Source organism: Chenopodium quinoa, unplaced genomic scaffold (genome assembly GCF_001683475.1).
Source record: "Chenopodium quinoa cultivar QQ74 unplaced genomic scaffold, ASM168347v1, whole genome shotgun sequence".
NCBI lineage: Eukaryota > Viridiplantae > Streptophyta > Magnoliopsida > Caryophyllales > Amaranthaceae > Chenopodium > Chenopodium quinoa.
In genome coordinates, this window is record NW_018742529.1 from 85,566 (window position 1) to 106,256 (window position 20,691).

General features: G+C 36.2%; 4 protein-coding genes across 4 annotated transcripts; 2 read left to right on the forward strand and 2 right to left on the reverse strand.

Annotated features, from left to right (window-relative positions):
- Positions 1-855: 855 nt before the first annotated feature.
- On the reverse strand, positions 856-2,245 carry LOC110720048 (spermidine hydroxycinnamoyl transferase-like). The gene has a single exon (XM_021899052.1). The coding sequence runs from the start codon at positions 2,200-2,202 to the stop codon at positions 856-858; it is 1,347 nt and encodes a 448-aa protein (XP_021754744.1). The 5' UTR covers positions 2,203-2,245.
- A 1,937-nt stretch (positions 2,246-4,182) lies between these two features.
- LOC110720053 (metacaspase-9-like) lies at positions 4,183-6,261 on the forward strand. Its single transcript, XM_021899060.1, has 2 exons — positions 4,183-4,619; positions 5,448-6,261. The coding sequence occupies exons 1-2, from the start codon at positions 4,268-4,270 to the stop codon at positions 6,065-6,067; spliced, it is 972 nt and encodes a 323-aa protein (XP_021754752.1). The 5' UTR covers positions 4,183-4,267; the 3' UTR covers positions 6,068-6,261.
- Positions 6,262-7,596: 1,335 nt separating this feature from the next.
- LOC110720054 (pentatricopeptide repeat-containing protein At1g05600-like) lies at positions 7,597-11,425 on the forward strand. The gene is made up of 3 exons (XM_021899061.1): positions 7,597-7,979; positions 8,510-8,589; positions 9,839-11,425. The coding sequence occupies exon 3, from the start codon at positions 9,872-9,874 to the stop codon at positions 11,378-11,380; it is 1,509 nt and encodes a 502-aa protein (XP_021754753.1). The 5' UTR covers positions 7,597-7,979; positions 8,510-8,589; positions 9,839-9,871; the 3' UTR covers positions 11,381-11,425.
- A 1,261-nt stretch (positions 11,426-12,686) lies between these two features.
- LOC110720056 (transcription factor SRM1-like) lies at positions 12,687-14,824 on the reverse strand. Its single transcript, XM_021899062.1, has 2 exons — positions 14,221-14,824; positions 12,687-13,510 (listed from the first exon to the last, which is right to left on the reverse strand). The coding sequence occupies exons 1-2, from the start codon at positions 14,643-14,645 to the stop codon at positions 12,991-12,993; spliced, it is 945 nt and encodes a 314-aa protein (XP_021754754.1). The 5' UTR covers positions 14,646-14,824; the 3' UTR covers positions 12,687-12,990.
- Positions 14,825-20,691: the final 5,867 nt, after the last annotated feature.

A 20,691-nucleotide genomic window follows, 5' to 3' on the forward strand; every position in this document is an offset into this window, starting at 1 on the left:
AGGTAGCATCTCTATTAGATCAAATTACGAATTCAAAAACACATTACGTATGGGTGTGTTCTATTCACCTTGTTATCATTTAGCACGATATCTCCTCCAAATTCCATGTACTGCAGCAGCAGTAATTACTACAACGACGACTTTATGCGGGTTCATATTCCAAAATTCCAGCAGCAATATTTTCCTTGATCAAAATCATAGGAACAATTATTTAGTACCAATTTAAATTGTAAAACTACATCAGATATAAAGCTGAGTATACCGAGAATTAAATCAAGGGTAAACCCTAGATTGTAAAATTGATATAGGGTGATTACAAAAAGAGTGAATACCTAACCTCAGAAGCTGCTTCAATGGAAGATAGAAATGTTGGAATTGAAGTCGCCTCAATGCAGAACGTGGAGTGGCTTTACCGGGAAATTGTGAGAGAAAGAAAGGTATTGACTACTGAGGTTATTCTTAATTTTTTTTTAAAAAAAAAAAATAAAATAAAAAATAAAATAGAAATAAATTATTTTTATATCTAATTCTAATTTTCATATACAATATATTGCAACAGAACATAAATTATTTGTTATAAAAAAATAGAAATAAATTGTGCATCGCACGGTTTTAAACTAGTTCTATATATATATATATAAATTATAAAAATTACATATTCTTAAAGTTGACATTGTAACGAATTTAATAAGATCTCACTTATCTATATCATTTATTATGAATTAATAAGGATTTGTTGTCAAAGTTTTAAAAAATTGACCCCTAAAAAACACAATGGGGTAACAAAATAACGACAGATGTCGTATAGCATAAGCAGTATTTGTACCGTAAAGGGGCTAATATGCAAATGACAAATTAAGCATCAAATAGTATGTCCTCATAAAAATATTTCTTAAATGCATCCATATGGGCCACTTGCAAGCAAATAGCAACTTGGACTGACCCATCATTCACAGGCCCAGGAAGCATAAGACAATCACCATCAGAATCATGGGTACCTGGACCCATATAAATCTCTTTTCCCCAACCAAAGTCAAGCCCATAAATCGGAAGAGTTAACCAACTAATGACCCCAAGATTGGGGTTACCATAAAATGGGCCTTCATTTTTGTTACGAGCATGCAAGTCTTGAAAAGGGGACAAATCAGTCAAATTTTTCCAAAAGTCAATGTTTGACCAAATATAATTATCGTCCACTTTTTCAATTGCTTCCCTTATTCTAGCACAAGTATAACCCAAGGGAAAATTTATGATATCTCCTGATCTAGATGAAGCCACTACGTCTAATATAGCGTTCCCAAGGTACTTTGACGGTAGTGGTGGGTGTAAGCGGCTACGTACATCAACTGTGAAGCCTAAGCATGTTGGTTGTTCAAGGTGGTGCTCGCGTGCCTTGCAAGCACTTCTCCATACATGTGCCGCTACCACTTCATAGCGAGTGTAAGGATTTGTGTTTTGACCATTGTTAGTAGCCTTCTTTAGGCTCTCGACATGATCTTTTGATAGAGGTAATATTGCCACAGTAGTGGCTTTTTTACGCTCCTCCAAATTGTTTTCTTGCCCTATTAGTAATGGTGGTGTGTTCATATCCCAAGGTGTTAAAGTCGATGGGAGATATTGTGCTCGAATGATGCTCGGATTGAAGTAGGGAGCCGTCGCGATTGGTTCACCACGAGCTAGTCTAGTCCATTCAGACATAAAATGAAGTGCACTTTGTCCATCAGCTAGTATATGTGATATGTTAACCCCTAAACAAACACCGCCACATCTAAACTTAGTGAGTTGCCCTACCACCAAAGGTAACTCATGGATAGGTTTCTCATAGTCAACAAAAGGAATGAGCTTATCAAATAAATTGGTTTGAGAGGCAAAATCACCAAAATCACTTAATTCACCACAAGACTCGGCTTTAATTAGTTCGACTCCCATTGCATTACATAGGAGCTCAAGTCTTCCTTGGCCTACCCATCGAACACGACCTGCTAAGGGATAAAAATGGACCAAAACTCGACTCAATGAATCCTTAAGGGTGTCTATGATAGACTTGGAGGAAGTAAGCCACTCCTCAGAAGGCTTGTAGAAGTAGACAGTGGGAACATGGGTGATGACACCGGTTTGATCCCATTCAGTTAATTGGAACACACCATTACACATAAGCTCGATTGGTTTTACCATGTAGGAACATTTTATGCTAACTTCCATTATTATACCTGTGATACTTTAAAGGAAGAAATAAATTTTTAGCGTCATTGTTTTCCTCAAGAAAAAAAAAATTCATGCATGCCTATAATTTTTTTTTTTTTTTTTTTTTTTTTTTTTTTTTTTTTTTTTGTTGTTGAATAACCTATTGGTTTTGTTTAGGCATCAAAACTATGAGCAAGCAAGCAACTAATTTGAAACGCTAATATGCTAATTTACTGCGAGTATATTTTAACCATGCGTTGGAGATCTAAGTTGCATTTATCGCTTCTAATGTAATTAAACTTAACATTGTATTTAGTTTTACTATAATTAATAAGTTATAGCTATATTGCATTAATTTAAAATTGATAATATGTTAGCTAGTTTAATTTATTATGGATGCATGTTTAATTTATACTCGTAGATGACAACATGACAGCACATCAAGGTAAATAGACATTAAATTAAATCATTAACCTTAATAAATGCAACATGTATGAGTGCATGACCATTAAATAAATATTTGATTATTCTGTACTCAAACTCTCCAAATACACCAACTAGCTTAACATGGAGAATATTGTAGAATATGATTAAATCCACTTGTTCAAACCATATGTTATTTTCGAATATCTCAAATTTATATAAGCATGTGTCTCAAACTCTCCAAATACACCAACTAGTTTAGCTATTGCTAGGGCCGGTCCTAACATTTTATTGCCCCTAGGCGAAATATTAAATGTGCAGTGGGCCGTTTGTAAAAAATAAATAAATAAATAAATAAAATTATATTTTAATAAAAAAATTCATTAATAATGATCCAAAAATTTATTTTTTTTACTCCATTTATTTTTTTATAGTCAATCAAATTATTAAGGGTAATGCTATATAAGAGCTACGTATAAACATTAAATATATACGCTTGAAAATTGTATAAAATTAGGAATTCATGACAAAAACACGCGCAAATCAGTGTAATTAGTGTTTATATTATTATGATTTCCTAAATTTATACGATTTTCTAGTGTAAATTTAATGCTTATATGATTTATATGATTTCCTAAGTTTGTTTATAAAAATTTCATCCAAATATATATATTTTTCGTTCACTTCCAAAAATTAATCAACAATATTATTTGATAGAAGTTAATCCTTGTAACATCAATGTGATTGAAATTTAAAAATTATATACCTAATCAAATAAATTTCCTCTTTAAAAACTTGATTCAAATACCAAAATTTACGAAGAATCAAGTGGTTAGTACTGATAGAAAAAGTGTTTGAGCCTATATAGCGAAAAGATAAATGCAATAAGTGACCCTTTTGTCATCATTCACCTATACAATTCCACATAAAACATACAAAGTATTAGACATTAATTAATTATTTAAAAAAAGTATCTAATTCATGAATCAATAATTCAAGTTTCAAACAAGGTTTCTTCATAAATCCATAATCCAAATCATGTCATCAAAGCATTGTTAAAAAAAATTACGAAGTAATATCTAAGAAAAATAAGGAGTAGGTGATAAAGATTACTTACTTAAATACTCTCGATTTACTTAGCTTCAATTAGTAATAATAAACTTTCAAGATATATAGTTTTTTCCATAAAATGATAAATTGATAACTCATTAGAAACGTAAGCAAGTAATTAAGCAAATGTGGAAGTTAATTTATTAAATAATGATACATTATTTTTGGTGGAAATGAAATTGGAATTTAACTCTTATAATCAAAGCAATTGTAAACCTCCAATCAAACGTAAAAGCAAAGGAATTAATGAAGAAATAAATTCAAGCTAACTAGTAATAACTTACCCAAGTATGTAATTGATGAAGAACTTGTACACCAAGAAACTATATTATGTCTTCACTTTATTATGTATTACACTTTAAGTGAAGTCCTTTCATTAATTAATTAAAACTCCTACATTTTTAAAGGCATGCATATATCACATAACCTATATAAAGCACAACATGTACCACAAAAAATGAAACAATAATCCATTACACCCCCAAAAAAACACATATTTTTTTCTTGTAATTATTATTTATAGTCATTTTAATATAATTTAGTCGTGAGAATGGAGAATGGAAAGAAGAGAATGGCTTTGCTAGTAGGATGCAATTATCCAAACACACAATATTCATTGCATGGTTGCATCAACGACGTTGTTTCGATGCAAGAGCTCCTCATGGAACGATTGGGGTTCGATAAAAACTCGATCGAGCTCCTAGTAGACGAAGGTCCAGAGTCTAAAGCATTGCCTAGTGGTGTAAACATTAAGAATGCACTAAAGAAGATGATTGATGGAGCCGAAGCAGGGGATGTCCTGTTTTTCCATTATAGTGGACATGGTACACTTGTCCCTTCTAAGCATCATCTCAATAAAAAGGAGGAAGCAATTGTTCCTTGTGATTTCAACCTCATTACTGGTAATTAATAGAATTATTATGTTTAATTAAATAGTTTAAAAGACTAATTACTCCTAAAATTTAATCTACTATAACTCATGATTTTTTTTCTTCATTTTTTTATGTTTGTTACGTTGTGCAATCCTAGAGTTGAATGTTAGTAAGTTGGGTAGGGAGGTAGGAAAAAAAAAATTAAAAAGCACAATAATTGCATATTTTATGTTCCCTTTTATTTGTTTGTATTTTGGTGAGTTATTTAGTGGACTATTTCGCAATCAGTAAGCAATAGGATTTCACACAAATATCTTGATAAGTGACATAATTAGACATATATATTCTCCCTAAGTTGTATTAATCCCTCAGATTGATTTAAGTACATCGCTTTGATTGTCAAGGAGTTTTAGGAGAGTGAGTTGAATGAATTAAAATGTGTGCAAGTGGAGTTTACTGGGATCATAGTTTATTACTCGATAAAAAGTATGTGATGTGAGAGGAGAGAAAAAAAAAATTAGAAGTGGAGATCATGAGGAGTGAGAAACAATAAAAAATATTCCTTCTATTCCTTATTGTTTGCACCATTTAACCTAAAAAACTCTCATATAAAGTGGGTCCATAGTGCAAACAAAAAGGGATTGAGGGAGTATGTAGTATAAGAAGATGTTTTTAAAAAAAAGGAAACGGTGCACTTAAAAAATGGCCCGAAAAAAATATTACTTTAAAACACGAAGGGAATATTCTTCATACTACTTTTTTTTATGTAACAAATACTTTGAATTATTTTCTGTAAACTTTAGCTATGTTATGACGTGTATTCCATTGAAAAGCATTCTATTGTTGGTTATGTTGTAGATGTGGACTTTAGACAACTAGTGAATGGGATACCAAAAGGAGCAAGTTTCATAATCCTCTCGGATTCATGCCATAGTGGAGGCCTCATTGATAAGGAGAAAGAGCAAATTGGGCCCAATACCTTATCTCCTACATCACAACTAAGCAATAACTTGGGCCCAAAACACTCCAAGCTCAAAAATATCCCAATTGAATCAATTTTGAACCACTTAGCCTCTCTTACAAACATGGTTGAGTCTGAAATTGGGGCACACCTAACCGCCCTCTTCGGCGATGACGCGAGCCTAAGGTTCCGCCTTCCGGAACTAGACCAAGATAAGTTGTTTGGACCTCATAGGCCGGACTCCGGTATTTTGTTGAGTGGGTGCCAGACCAATGAGACCTCAGCGGACATGCCTCCTATGGGGTCCAATGGAAAGGCCCATGGGGCCTTTACATACGCTGTCCAATCCGTGTTCAAAGCCCAACAAGGCCCACTTAGTAATAGAGAGGTGGTGATGTTGTCTAGGGAGGTGCTTGAACAAGAAGGGCTTGAAGGGCAGCATCCTTGCTTGTATTGTAGTGATGAGAATGCTGATGCACCCTTCTTGATGTGGGATGATGCAGAAAGCAACAATTGACCAATATTTATCATTTGATTTGTATTGATACTATAGCTTGACTCTTGACAATCAATAAATCTCGTAATCAATTGTATTTCCTTTGATGTATATATCTCGAGGGACACTGAAAAATAAATATGTTTTATTACCTACTATTCTACTAATAACTTGTTTGATAGTTAGTAATAAATAATCGTTACGGTAATATATTTGTATATAAATTGTTTTTGCAATTGTATGGTGTATGCATTGCATCATACGGAGTAATAGGTTATACTTTTACGTACGAAATAAGTTATTAAAAGTATGTGAGCAATAAATAAGGGAATCAAGTATTATGCAAATCTACTAGCTTGGCACCCCAAAATCTGGCTAACCTCTTGACCAAACAAGTATGTAGTAAGTATCTAAATTCTAAAATTTAATTTGGTATAGTTGCACATCACTTCTTGCAAAATAAGAATTTTGCACGTTTTCCCCAAGTATCACTAACATGAGTCATAAGTCACAAAAGCTTCTACAAAAAGGGAGCAACTAAAATTATTTTATACCTAATTAACACAAAAACACTCACATTTGCAAACACAAACCATATATCTAAATTGAATACCTAATTATGGTGGACGAGACGATGAAGAAAGTTTTTAGTAGTATATCTACAATGGTTCTCATAGTTGCCATTGAAGGGGTTGATGGTGCCAATTCAATCAATAACAATATTCATAGCAATGATATCCCTTGCCAATGGTTGGGTACTTGGGTAGTAGATGTGGCCCCGAAAGTCCGGCTCTATTAATTACATGTTGTCCTCCGTATAGGTGCTTTAACCCTAAAATCGCACTTGGAAAATGCATACAGTGATCATATCTAATCATGGATGGAGGCCAAGGGTGTGTATTAATCCTTCCACAATATCATCCAATATATATATACTAATTAAATAGGAGTTTCATGTTTCATGTTTGTTTTAGCAAATAAAAGTTGTGTACCCTATAATACTTAAGTTATTTATATTACTTCGTGTAATATTGATATTAGAATGTTGGATAATATACGATTATACGAGCCAATTGATATTGTTTCTTCTGTATCCCATATGTTCTTAAAGTTGTGTACCCTTTCCCTTTACAATCACTTTAGTTTTTTCAGATTTATTTTATATTCTTCACTTAAACCCACTTTCATAATAACGTAATACATCTTACTTTTTACTATTTTTCTTAAAATTCCATGCCTAAAAATATGAAGCAAGTAATAAAAAATACAAAGAGATTAAAAACGTAATAAATACATAATGAAAACGGAAAAGTTAGTCGGGACAAAAGAGAAAAGAGTAAATTGAGACGAAAGAGTAATAAAAATAGAGCAAGTAATAAAATCCGTGAAGTCTAGAAGTATATAGTAATAGTACAACTATACAAGTACAAAATATGGAGCAAATAACAAAACGGATCAAGTCCGTTTTTCCGATGAACTAAACCAACTACGCTTATGTTTTGCCTCTCCCATTTTCCCTCTCTCCCCGTTAGGCTCCATTGAAGTTTATTCTAAATTCTCCATTAAAGTGGCTTGTGAGCCAGGGGCGGATCCAACGTGGGTTAATGAACCCACTGATTTTTTTTAAAAAAATAGAATTTTTTTTTTAATTTTAAAAAAAAAACAAAAAGAGAAAAAGTGTTAAATAGAATATTTGTATGATATATTTCAAGAATTAAAGCTGCAGCCCAGCGGTTTTTTTTACCTCAGCCCAGACGCCACTGCCCCGCTGCCCGCACGCAGACCGGCGACCGCCTCACCGTTCCCGGCGCTACGCAAGCCAGAACCCACATCGGAGTCCAGGCCCTCCACCGTGTCACCGTGAGCTGTTGCGGATTTGCGCCTTTGCGGCCTTGCGTTGCCCACTTTGCCGGTTTCCTTGAAGGCTTTAATTGTATGTCGTCTTCTAACTAGTTCTATCTGGCATTCTGAGTTAATAATATATAAAGTTTTTGGTTTCATGATTTTTGTAGATAATTACGTGAATACGTGGTGTTTGAATGTGTGAATGTGTGATGAACTTTAGCTATCAATTTTGGGTTTTTGGGTGACTATTGTCTATTGAAAAAATGGTTGAAATTGGGGTCTTGGGGAAGGAAGTATCTGATTTACATTTACTGATTTAGGGTTTGTAGATTGTAGAAGTAGTTCAGTTGTTGAATTGTTGTCTGTTGATTTGAATTAGTGTAATTTGTACAGCCTGTACTTGAATTGTTGTTTGTTGAATACTTGAATTGTTGTCTGTTGAAGTGTTGAATGTTGATTGTCGGTTGAAGTGTTGATTGTCTATTGTTTTAGAATGTTTATCAATGATTCAATGGAGGTTGTTTTAGAATGTACTACATTGTTCTCATGTTCTGTAATTAGTGTAATCTGTACATTGTTCTTGACTTCTTGTCATGGGTTATCGTCGATTTATTGCAGAAGTCGATTAGAAGGGGATAATCAGTGCTCGGTGCTCCACTGCTCCGTCATCCACTCATCCATATTTCGTGGCTCTGTAGGTGAATAACTGAATTTTTACTTCTTAATTTCATATATTTTACATACTATTTGTTTTGATCTTGAATGAATGAATTCTTGATAATAAATTATGATGTATTGATTTTTATCATCTAAAAAAAATCTGAAAAAAATATTGTATGCAATTGCAAAGATATTCTTCTTCTTAGTTTGCTGTATTGCTGTATGCCTGTATTGCCGTATGCAAAGATATTCTTCTTCTTGAATCTTGATAAATTATGATGTATTGATTTTTATTATCTAAAAAAAAATCTGAAAAAATAATTTTATAGTGATTGTGTGAACTTCTGTATTGCAGTATTGCCGTATTGGTGAGTGGTTTGCTTATTGATATTTTTTGGTTTATTTCTTTCTCGTATCCATTTTCCAGTTTCCAGTTAGCCTATTGTTGCTGTATTGTTGCATGTTGCTGTTAATTGGCGAGTGGTTTGCCGTATTGTTGCTGTTAGCCACTTAGCCTATCATTGAACTGGTGAAATTTGTTGAGTTACTTTTGGTCTTTACATAATTGTATGCAAATATGCAATGCGTATAATTGTATGCAAATATGCAATTCGTACATAATTGTATGCAAATATGCAATTCATTCCATTGTAAATTATGATTCTGAACTTTCGAAATTTCGAACCCCTATTTGGAAATCCTGGAGACACCACTGTTGTGAGCTTTCTCTCCTCCATTGAAACAGCTTCTAAGGCAAGTTATTCTTGTTATCATCAAATTTCAAATTTAAAATCTAGGTTTAATCGTTAATTTTGTTGCCATTATAGTCAATTTAGGGTTCTTTTAAAGTGAATTATTGAACTATTGCTTATAGTCACTGAATAATTATAATGAGAAATATCGTTGCTAGATCATAGTCAATTTAGGGTTCTTCTTAGGTAGATTGTTGAACAATTGGTTATAATTTAATTACTGAAAGATTATAATGATAAATTTCGTTGCTTGAATTTTGCTATTCATGTTTTTAAGTGAGATGAATTTGACTTGATAGTTGAGTCAAATTTCCTTGCTAATGTGTTACAAAACCCTTTAATGTTAGGGTGGAACTATGAAATTGGAAATTTTCTCCCTGGGCCGCCCCTCGGCTCAGGGACGATTGGGAACAACTAGGGAAATGAAATATACTTCCTCCATTCGTTTTTAGTTGCAACATTTTCTATAGAAATTATGTATAGTTTGTTCTTGTAACTTTGGCAGAAAATCTGAGCTTAAACATATTCCTTGCAGAATACTCTGTAATAGATAATTTGTCAGTGGGTAATGTCTGTGAGGTGGCCAAGGTTACTGAATCCAACTCAGCTCGCACAGATTATACGACAGCAGAAGAATCCGTTTACTGCTTTAAAGATCTTTAATGAAGCCAAAGCCAAGTATCCCAATTATCGTCACAATGGTGTTGTCTATGCCACCATGATTAATATACTCGGGAGCTCAGGTCGTTTCGATGAAATGAAACAAGTAATTGAACAGATGAAAGATGACTCGTGTGAGTGCAAGGATGCAGTTTTTGCAGGTATAGTTAAGACGTATGCAAAAGCTGGATTGCTTGATGATGCCGTTTCTTTATTCAGAAGCCTTCCTCAATTTAATTGTGTGGCTTGGACATCATCTTTCAATACACTTTTAGAGATTATGGTAAAGGAGTCTAGACTTGAGGCTTTCTATCGTCTTTTTAAGGAAAATTCTCGTGGTTGGGAAGTTAAGTCTAGGATTGGATCGTTGAATTTGCTAATGGATGCTCTATGTCAGATCAAACGCTCAGATTTAGCACTGGAGGTTTTTCAAGAGATGAACTATCATTGTTGTTATCCCAACAGAGAAAGTTATAGGATTTTAATGAAAGGCCTCTGTCAAGATGGCAGGCTATACGAGGCCACTCATTTGTTGTACTCTATGCTTTGGAGGATTTCTCAGAAAGGTTGCGGAGATGATATAGTAGTATATAGAATTTTGTTAGATAGCCTATGCGAGAATAAACAGATTAGCGAGGCTTTAGAAATTCTTGGGAAAATTTTAAGAAAAGGCCTCAGAGCTCCCAAGATTCGCACCAAACTCAAAGATCTTAGCCATCTTCGGGATACTGAAGACATAGAGCAGGCTAAGCTTTTGATCAATGAAGCTTTGATTGGAGGTGCCGTCCCTAGCTCAGCTAGTTACACTGCTGTGCTTACCGATCTCTACAATGAAGGTAAAATTTCCGAGGCTAACAAAGTGCTTGATAAAATGCGTGAAAAGGGTTACCGACCATCACTGAGGATATATGAATCAAAGGTAGCAGCGTTGTGTATGGCTGGTAGAGTCGATGAAGCTGGTCAGACGATAGAAGAGGAAATGCTGAAGAAGGATTGTGTACCAAATTCTCTGGTCTATTGCACTGTTGTAAAAGGCTTCTGTGATGAGGGTAAGACAGATTTAGCCATCAGGTTTCTGGAAAAGATGGATAGGCAGAAAGGTTGCTCACCTGACAAGGAGACGTTCAGTGTTATTGTTAATAGATTGTGTCAAGATGAGAAGTTTGTTGAGGCCAGTAAGATTATGGAAAAGATGTTGAGTAAATCTTTTTGGCCTGAGTCGATTACTTTTAGTGCTGTTATTAGAGGTCTTTGTTCAATAGACAGAATGTATGAGGCTGTAATGTGGTTGGAAGAGATGATCAGTCAGGGTAAGATACCTGAGTCTTGTATATGGAGAGTATTAGTAGCTTCAGCTAGTTGTAACACTGATGAGATTCGTGATTGCGTTGATTTGCTGGATTATCTGAGAACTTAAATCTTTGTCTTAGTACAACTTTATAAAGTATAGAATTCTTTCAAACGGTCCAATTAATGTAAAACCTGCTGTAGATTGCAATTATACAGGATTTCAGATGGATATTTACAAAGTCCGAGGAATCTCAGTCCAATGAACATCACAATAATGAGAAAGACCCTGGTCGTGAAGGTTTAGCTCTAAAATTGGTTCAAGATGACCAGAATGCTAGAAATTTGTGGCAGAAGGTACTATAAGTCAATGCTTCCATTTTCTGCACTATATAATCTGGTAGTCTCTTGAAAAACTTTGATTTCATCAAAACCTTGCGCTGTAGTGTAAATGTCAAGCATCAATAGATAGCTTCAATAATATGCTTCCAACCAATTGACCACATTGATTGTGAATGTAGCAATTTAAATAATTCTTCAATGCCTTAAACACAGGACAATTTCAACCTCACAGCACAACACGGAGCAAAAACCCTGCATTTGTGTCTAACTGTGAGCTTTCAAAGGTGTAACGTCAGCTGTTGTAGGAACTATTTCTCCCTCCCAGAATTCTGGGATTTTTTTATTTTTTATTTTTTTAAAATATATATATATCTTCTAACATGAAAAAGGAAGTAGAGCAAAAATCTGATAAGACATAGAGAGCTTAGCCTGTGAGTTAAATGAACAACGCTGACATTTGCAAGGATTTGATAAAAAAAATCAGCAAAAAGACTGATCATACTGAAGAAAATCTGAAGTCAAGTGCAAGGATGATGCCTGTTTGAAGTCAGAAAATTGTAAGAACGACAAGCAGCTTGAGAAGGATGATAAGGCCTACCTCTTTCTCCTTGTCTTTCCTGAATTAGTAAGTTAGTAGTCACGTTTCTTAAAATAGTAATAGTTTATGATTCGATTTTCTAATATGTTATTTCTGTGTTGCTGTATTTAAAGGATGATGAAAGCTTAAGCAATCAGAATCAACAACTTCTTGAGAACATTGATCTTTCAGCAGTAGGAGGTAATAAAGTAGTTTAGCTAGTTGTAAACTTGTAAGTTGTAACACAGAAGAGATTCGTGATTGTGTTGATTTGCTGGATTATCTAAGACCTTAAATCTTTGTCTTAGTACAAATGTATCAAGTATAGAATTCATTTAAACGGTCCAATTTAATGTAAAGCCTGCTGTAGATTGTAATTATACAGGATTTCAGATGGAAATTTACAAAGTCCAAGGAATCACTCATCATTGGCTTAGGTGAGTGTTTTATCAAAAGATGTGTGACATCAATTTTCAAATTACATTGAAAAGGAAATGAAACCTAAATTTCTAAATTTATGTAATGGTAAAAGGGAAATCAATTATCATTAGAAGAACCTCTTCCTCCTCCACTTTTCCCCAGGACATGGAGAAATGGAAGAAGATGATGGATGTACAAGCAGGATGCAACTACCCTAAAACCAAATTTGAACTCAAGGGTTGTTTCAACAATGTCAAGTCCACGAAGGAGATGCTGATCGAGTAGTTTGGGAAATCAATTAATCAATTATCACATCGAGGTATTGATTAATAAGCCAAGATCTGATAACTTGCCTACGAGTGTCAACATCCAGACTGCAACAGGACTTGGACGTGAAGCTGTTATCTATGCATTGGGGGAGGCGCAAGAGGATAAGCTACTGGAACAGCGTAATGAGGAGGAGGATGATGGTGGTGGTGATGATGAGGTTGACCAGGAGGAGGGAGCATAACAGGAGTCCCAACAGCGGATGCCATATGATGATGTGGCAGTGGTGCTGCAGTAACTGGGTGGCCTATCTGTGTCCCATACATCCCCCCTATACCTGCAGGTGCCATATTTACATTAGGCGGAGGCCTATGCTTATTTGCTGCTAATGCTGCTGTTCCAACTGCAGGAGCCGCAGAAGTGTTGTTTTGCTGCCCTGTAATGGGTGTTTGATTCGGCGACAACCCTCCTCCATTCACACTTGTAATATCATGAATGCTAGATCTTCTTCTATCCCTGTTCATTGAGTTGAGTCTTATAAAATATTTTTGGGCATGACTAGCTACTTGTGTTGGTGTCCTTGTTATCACAAAGTTCCTTGATATGCTTCGCCAATCGCCTTTGCCAAACTTGTCAAGTCCAAGTAAAAATAACCTGAAAACAGGGGATTTAATCATGCATTATATTTTGAAGTATGATTTAAAAATCAAATATTTATAAGCATTTAATTGTAAAAAAGATTTATAATTGAAAACCAATCTTTATCTCCATTATTGTAGGAAAACAGGCCGAGCTTTTCTTTCTCTCTCTTTACTACCATCACTAACTCACTAAGGCCACCATTGACACTGCTGGCCAAAAGAATGAAGCACAGAAAACGACTTACCAATACAATCACCTATTGCCCTTGTTTTACAACGGATGCCCAATTTATCACCTTGACATATTCTTAGCGTATTAGAAGGTATTATTGATACATAATAAAGAGATAAACGAGTTCCCCTACTTATACAATAAGCTCTTGTAACTGTCAAACAAAGCATTCAGATCTAAGCAACCAAGTTCCAAACTATACCAATTTGTCACCCAACATACAAGAAAACCATAATTTGAGTTCAAATCAATCGCATTTTAAGAAGAACAAACACAATAAAACCCAAGAAATCACAATAATGAGGCAAACAAAAAAAAATCTTGAGTATAAAGACTTATACAAGGTTTAAATTATGTAGTTAAGGGTCACTTTTAGAATAAAAGGTCACTCGTGGGTAGTTTTTGATTAAAAATCCTTAAAAAGAAAGCGAAAAAAATGAAAACAAAGGGTCAAACACATAGTTATTAATAGTGCATTAATTAATACATACCTATGCTCTTCTTCAGTCCAAGGGATGCCCTTTTTTCGTTCTTGTTCCAACTTAGAGCTAGCTTTTGTGGTATTATTTCCCATCGAGGAAGGCCCGAAAGGCGAGTACCCGTTACCTTGATTCGAGTTTCCTCTTTGGTCCTTGTTAAAAGAAGGGTGATGATCATCCTTAGTATTAGAAGTTGATAATGTAGTAGTAGTAGTATCCTCACTTCCATAACTAGGAAGTGGTACTTTTCCTGCCTCAATAGCACCTACATCCTCTACTAGAAACTCATAGTGTTGCTTAATTTCTTCAATAGTTTTCGTAGGAACCATTGACGCGACCTTATCCCACTCCTCATTCGATTCGTCGATAGAATGTGTTGCAATCGCGTTCTCAAACGCCTTCTCCTCCTCCCTAGTCCATGACACTAAATTCGGCATTGTCTATAAACTAACTATTATGATTTTTCGAGTATTTTATTTTTGTTGTAATGGGTCTAGTTAAGACTAGTGCAATAATGGAAGAGGGAGTGTATCATTGAGATAAAGAAAACAATAAGATTTTCATAAGGAAAAAAACAGGATAAGAAAGTGAGGTGAGCATCAAACCAACAATAAGATGGGGGGACCTAAAATAATAAGGGAGGGTTGAAAAGCATATGGTACGAATTTTGTAAGGTTGTTACCAATTTACAAATGTGTACAAAAAGTGATGTACACCCTTTGGGTTTTGTGATTGGTTGCCAAGTTTTTCAGTCATGAAATTATGGGAATTGGTGGGGACACTTTCTCAACTCAGTTGGAGAATCTATGGGACAGTCATTGTGTCATCACCATTCAATTTTTTTGGAGGAGCCGCATCGGTTAGTGTCATAGTCATGGCCATGGTCATAGTCATTTTTTTCATTACGCTCACTGGTGTTGGAGGTGTTAATTCGGGTTATCGGTTGGGTTTGAGTTGGATCAATGAAGTCGAGTCATGACGGATATGTGTTGTGCTAATTGCTAAGTTATTATAGCCATGTTCAAATACTACATCGGATTGGATCGGATAAGTTTTCATGCTTTTACTCCGTTGTAGTGTTACTTTTAGGATTATGTTAAAGTAACAATTAATTTGATATTAAAAGTGTTGATAGTAGTAATCCTACGTAAATACTTTTGTTTTTTACTCTATTTTAATCGCAACGTGGAAGGATGCACAATTTTTAAGGAGAAAAAGATGTTAAAGATAGAAACGGAAATGGTAAATTAATTAACGATACAATGATTTACAGCTTGTTAAAGAATGAATAAGTAGTATTTAGAATTGAGTTAGTTTGAGTTTAAGATCGTTCAATCGTGGGTGGATTCGAAATCAAATTGGGTCATTCTCAGGTTAATTCATGTTATAATCAAAACCGTATAAGGTTAGGTATATTTTGGAATTAATTTTTACTTGTTAGGATCGTCATGTTTGATTTGGTTAACTAAAGGGTTGTTTATCTTTTTTAGAGTTTAAGTTTTATTCAAATAATCCAACAAAAAGTTGTCTCATGTGTTTTGTCAAGTTGGTTTGAAATTTTGATTTAATTAGGTTAGCTTTGGCTTAGTTTCCATTTTGTTCATTTAGTTTTTTGTTGCAACATTTTCGTTCATTTGAAACTCAATTATCAATAATTAGTTAGGACTATATATTAATGAAACATTTGTATGATTACATAACATTTACTCATGTAATTTCAATACTTATTTAAGTTAATAACAAGTCGGGTTGAATTCAAGTCAAGTTAATAATGAGTTAAATTGAATTGAATTGAGTAAATAACATATCGTAAATCAGACGGTAATCTCCTATAATCATCTATGAGTATATGCTTGTGTACATTATATATGCTGTTTTCTTAGGATATTATCCATTTTAAGATGTTTCAAATGCTTTTGCGATTTTTTTTTATTTTTTTATTTTTTTATTTTTCTGTAACGAACTATTACCTTATTTTAAATTTGCTTAATTAAAACAAAAGATTCATATTGGCTCTTATCCTCATTTCTTATCCACTTTGCTCAATCTTGTCAAATTAAAAGTCAACTGTAGAAAACATGATAAAAATGAGGGATCTCTACATGAAAGTATTACCACTTAAATGAACTAAGAATACACATGACCAAATGAATACATGCAGGTCATCTTAAATTAGAAAAAAAGGACTTGTGATCTGTTGTGCGACAGCGGAAGCAAAGGTCGAAAACAAACAAGAAAACAATAAAGAAATTCAATGCAAACAATAAGAACAACACCAAGAATTTACGTGGTTCACTATCGATGTGATAGCTACATCCACGGGCACCGAGATCGAATGATTTCACTATAAACTGGCAAAGATCACAAAGATTACAATGAAGAACTTAATCACTCAAAGTATTCTCTCTCTTGTGTTTCTCTCACCATCACCCTAATAATAATAATAGGAAGTTTATATAGTATTGACTCCTAATTAGAATATACTTAGGTTACAATATCACAAAAAAGATAAATATTAAATTCGTAACCGCTGAAAACCCAGATCGCCCGATCGGGCGAAGGCCCGCCCGATCGGGCGCGAGAGCACATCTTTTCCAACAACCGAAGTACTCAAGAAACCCCTTCCGCCCGGTCAGACCGGGCAATGTCCGCCCGATCGGGCGAAGGCTCGCCCGGTCGGGCGAAGGCTCGCCCGGTCGGGCGCGAGAGCAGTTTCTTCAACGAATTTGCCAGGCACCTCTTCTTCTTCCGCCCGGTCAGACCGGGCAATGTCCGCCCGATCGGGCGGACAAAGCTACGAAGTACGAGTCACCTAATATACTTATCAACAATCTCCACCTTGACGAGAACTCGTAGTCAGCAAACAACCCCATCAAGACATAGTGAAAAAACATCTCAAGCCAAACCCGATGCAGGACTCATGCATAAGCCATACATCCCGATAAGTCTTCAACCAAGACCCATCACATACTCGTCTCCAAGTATAACAACTCATAATGCTCCACCTGCATCACAAGCCCCGGGCAAGCTCCACCTTAAGGCCAACACACCTACACCAGGAGCTCCCCAACTTCGCCCCTCAGGGGCCTACTACATCACGTAGTAATCAATATTTAGCAAGTCTAAGCAATGTTTAAACTTGCTAAACGGAACAGGCTTAGTGAAGAAATCAGCCGGGTTGTCAGCAGTCCCAATCTTCTTCACCTTAATCCTCTTGTCAGTACGCAAGAAATGATACCTGACATCAATGTGCTTCGTCCGATCATGGTGTACTTGATCTTTAGCTAAGCAAATCGCACTTAGACTATCACAATACACTGTAGCAAAATCCTGTGCAATACCCAGTTCACCTACTAGGCCTTTGAGCCAAATAGACTCCTTAGCTGCAGAAGTTAAAGCCATATACTCAGCTTCAGTAGTTGACAACGTAACTGATGACTGCAATGTAGACTTCCAACTAACCACAGAACCACCCAAAGTGAACACATAACCAGTCACAGACCTCCTGGTATCCACATCAGCTGCATAATCAGAATCACTGTACCCAGTGACCAAGCATTCCCTACCATTCCCGTACACAAGACCAATATCAGTTGTCCCTCTCAGGTAGCGAAAAATCCTTTTCACCCCTTGCCAGTGTTCCCTCCCAGGTCGAGCCATAAACCTGCTTACAACACTAACAGCATGCGCAATATCCGGCCTAGTACAGACCATAGCATACATCAAACAACCAACCGCGTTTGCATATGGAACTCTAGACATATAAGACAACTCCTCCTCTGATTGAGGTGACATAGACAAAGACAACTTACAACTAACAGTAGTTGGCGTACTTATAGGCTTCGATTTTTCCATCCCAAAACGAGACAAAATCTTTTCAATGTAGCTTTTCTGAGTCAAGAAAAGCTTACCTCTAGCCCGATCCCTGTAGATCTCCATACCCAAAATCTTCCTAGCTGCACCCAAGTCTTTCATGTCAAACTCCGAGTTAAGCATCTCCTTTAATCTAGCAATATCAGATTTATTCTTTGTGGCAACCAACATGTCATCAACATATAACAAAAGATAAATCATGGAACCATTATCCAGCTTACTATGATACACACAGCAATCATATGAATTCCTGTCAAAACCTTGTGAAACCATAAAAGAATCAAACCTTTTGTACCACTGTCGGGGGGATTGCTTAAGTCCATACAATGACTTTAGCAATCTGCAGGCATAGTGTTCCTTTCCAGGAACTTCGAATCCTTCGGGCTGCTTCATCAGAATCTCCTCCTCCAAATCGCCATGAAGGAAAGCCGTTTTAACATCCAACTGCTCCAGCTCAAGATCAAAATGTGCTACAATTGACAATAACACACGGATAGAAGTATGTCGAACCACAGGTGAGAATATCTCAACAAAATCAACCCCTTCTACCTGACTGAACCCCTTAGCAACTAGCCTAGCCTTAAAACGTATTTGCTCAGTTTCCGACAACCCTTCTTTCTTCTTGTAAATCCATTTACAACCCACAAGCTTCCTCCCTTCCGGTACCTTTACCAGTTCCCACACTCTGTTCTTGTAAAGAGACTGCATCTCTTCACCCATTGCGGCAAGCCATTGCGCAGACTCACTACAACTAATTGCTTGTTTATATGTGGCAGGTTCAAATGACTCTACATCATCAGCTACACTCAATGCATAACCTGTCATCGCATCAACACAGCAATTTCTTCCCTCCATCTCTTCAATCAATCTAACAGGCTTCTTGATAACTCGTTTAGGCATCTCAAGAATGGTGTCAGGTTGACTAGATGACCCCTGATTAGATTGCTCCACCTCATCCCCAGAGTTAGAATGAGTATGAGTAATCTCAGGTTCAGGAGTACCCGGCACTGGAACATCAGCATCATCATCAATATATTGTACCCGAGGTAAATCAGCAATGGTAGACTGATGTACCTCAAGTACCCCATCTGTCTGTAATAAATTGTCTCCTTCCCTTCTCAAATCTGAAATCTCTGCATTTTTAATTGAATACATGGTGTTTTCATCGAAAGTAACATCCCTACTAAGAATGACCCGACCCTCCGAAGGTGAAAAAATTCTAAACCCCTTCACACCATCCCCGTACCCAACAAAACACCCCTTCTTGGCTCGTGGATCCAGCTTACCCTCAATAACATGATAATAAGCAACACAACCAAAAATCTTCAAATTCGAAAAATTAGGCAACTTACCACTCCAGATCTCAAACGGAATTTTGGAATCAATTCCAGAATGAGGACCCCTATTAATGACATAACAAGCTGTTAACACAGCTTCACTCCAGTACCTCCTCCCAAGCCCTGCATTAGAGAGCATGCATCGAACTCTCTCTAGCAGTGTCTGATTAACCCGTTCTGCTACACCGTTCTGCTGTGGTGTCTTCCTGACAGTATGATGCCGACCTATACCCTCATCTGCACAGAACTGATTAAACTCGTCTTTGCAAAACTCTAGCCCATTGTCCGTTCGTAGCTTCTTGATCTTCCTTCCTTGTCGATTTTCCACCAAAGCTTTCCATTGCTTGAAAACTTTGAAGGCCTCATCCTTTGACTTAAGCAACCTAAGCCATGTGTATCGGGACTTGTCATCAACAAATGACACAAAATAGTGGTAACCTCCCATACCTTCAACTCTAGATGGACCCCAGCAATCTGAATGGATGTAATCGAGCACTGCATCAGTAATGTGAGCACCCTTGCTGAACTTTGACCTGTGTTTCTTACCAAACACACAATGCTCACAAAATTCAAGGTTGGCAACCTTGACCCCGGATAGAAGACCCCTCTTGGACAATAGCTGTATCCCCTTCTCCCCCATATGACCAAGCCTCATGTGCCAAATCTTAGTCATCTCCTGGTGAGATACAGATGCGCAAACCGCAGAACTAGGCAGTGTAACACCCTCAAAAACATAGAGGGTGTTCCTTTTGATACCCTTAAGTACCAACTCAGAACCTCTGAAAATACACAACTCCCCATCTGAAAACACACCATTGTACCCCAAGTCATCCAGGGTACCCAATGAAATCAGATTCTTTCCTAAAGCAGGAACATGCCGTACATTAGTCAAAGTTAACCTCCGCCCATCAACAGTCCTCAACCTCATGGAACCAATACCTGTGACCTTACATGGAGCATTGTTACCGACTATAACCATACCCCCATTGCGAGGTTCATATGTATCAAACCAATCTCGACGTGGACACATATGGAACGAACACCCCGAATCTAGAACCCAGTTATCAGATAAATCATCAGACCTAGCAGAACTGACTAATGCTAAATCTTCCTCTGAATTATAGCTCTCATTCGGTTTCTCTTCAACTACAGCAGCCTGGGACTTGTTTTTCCTCACCGGACAATTATTCCTAAAGTGACCCGGTTCTTTACAGTAATAACATGTTTTAGTAGTAGTTTTACTAGATCCATCCTTGCCGTTTCCAGCACCCGA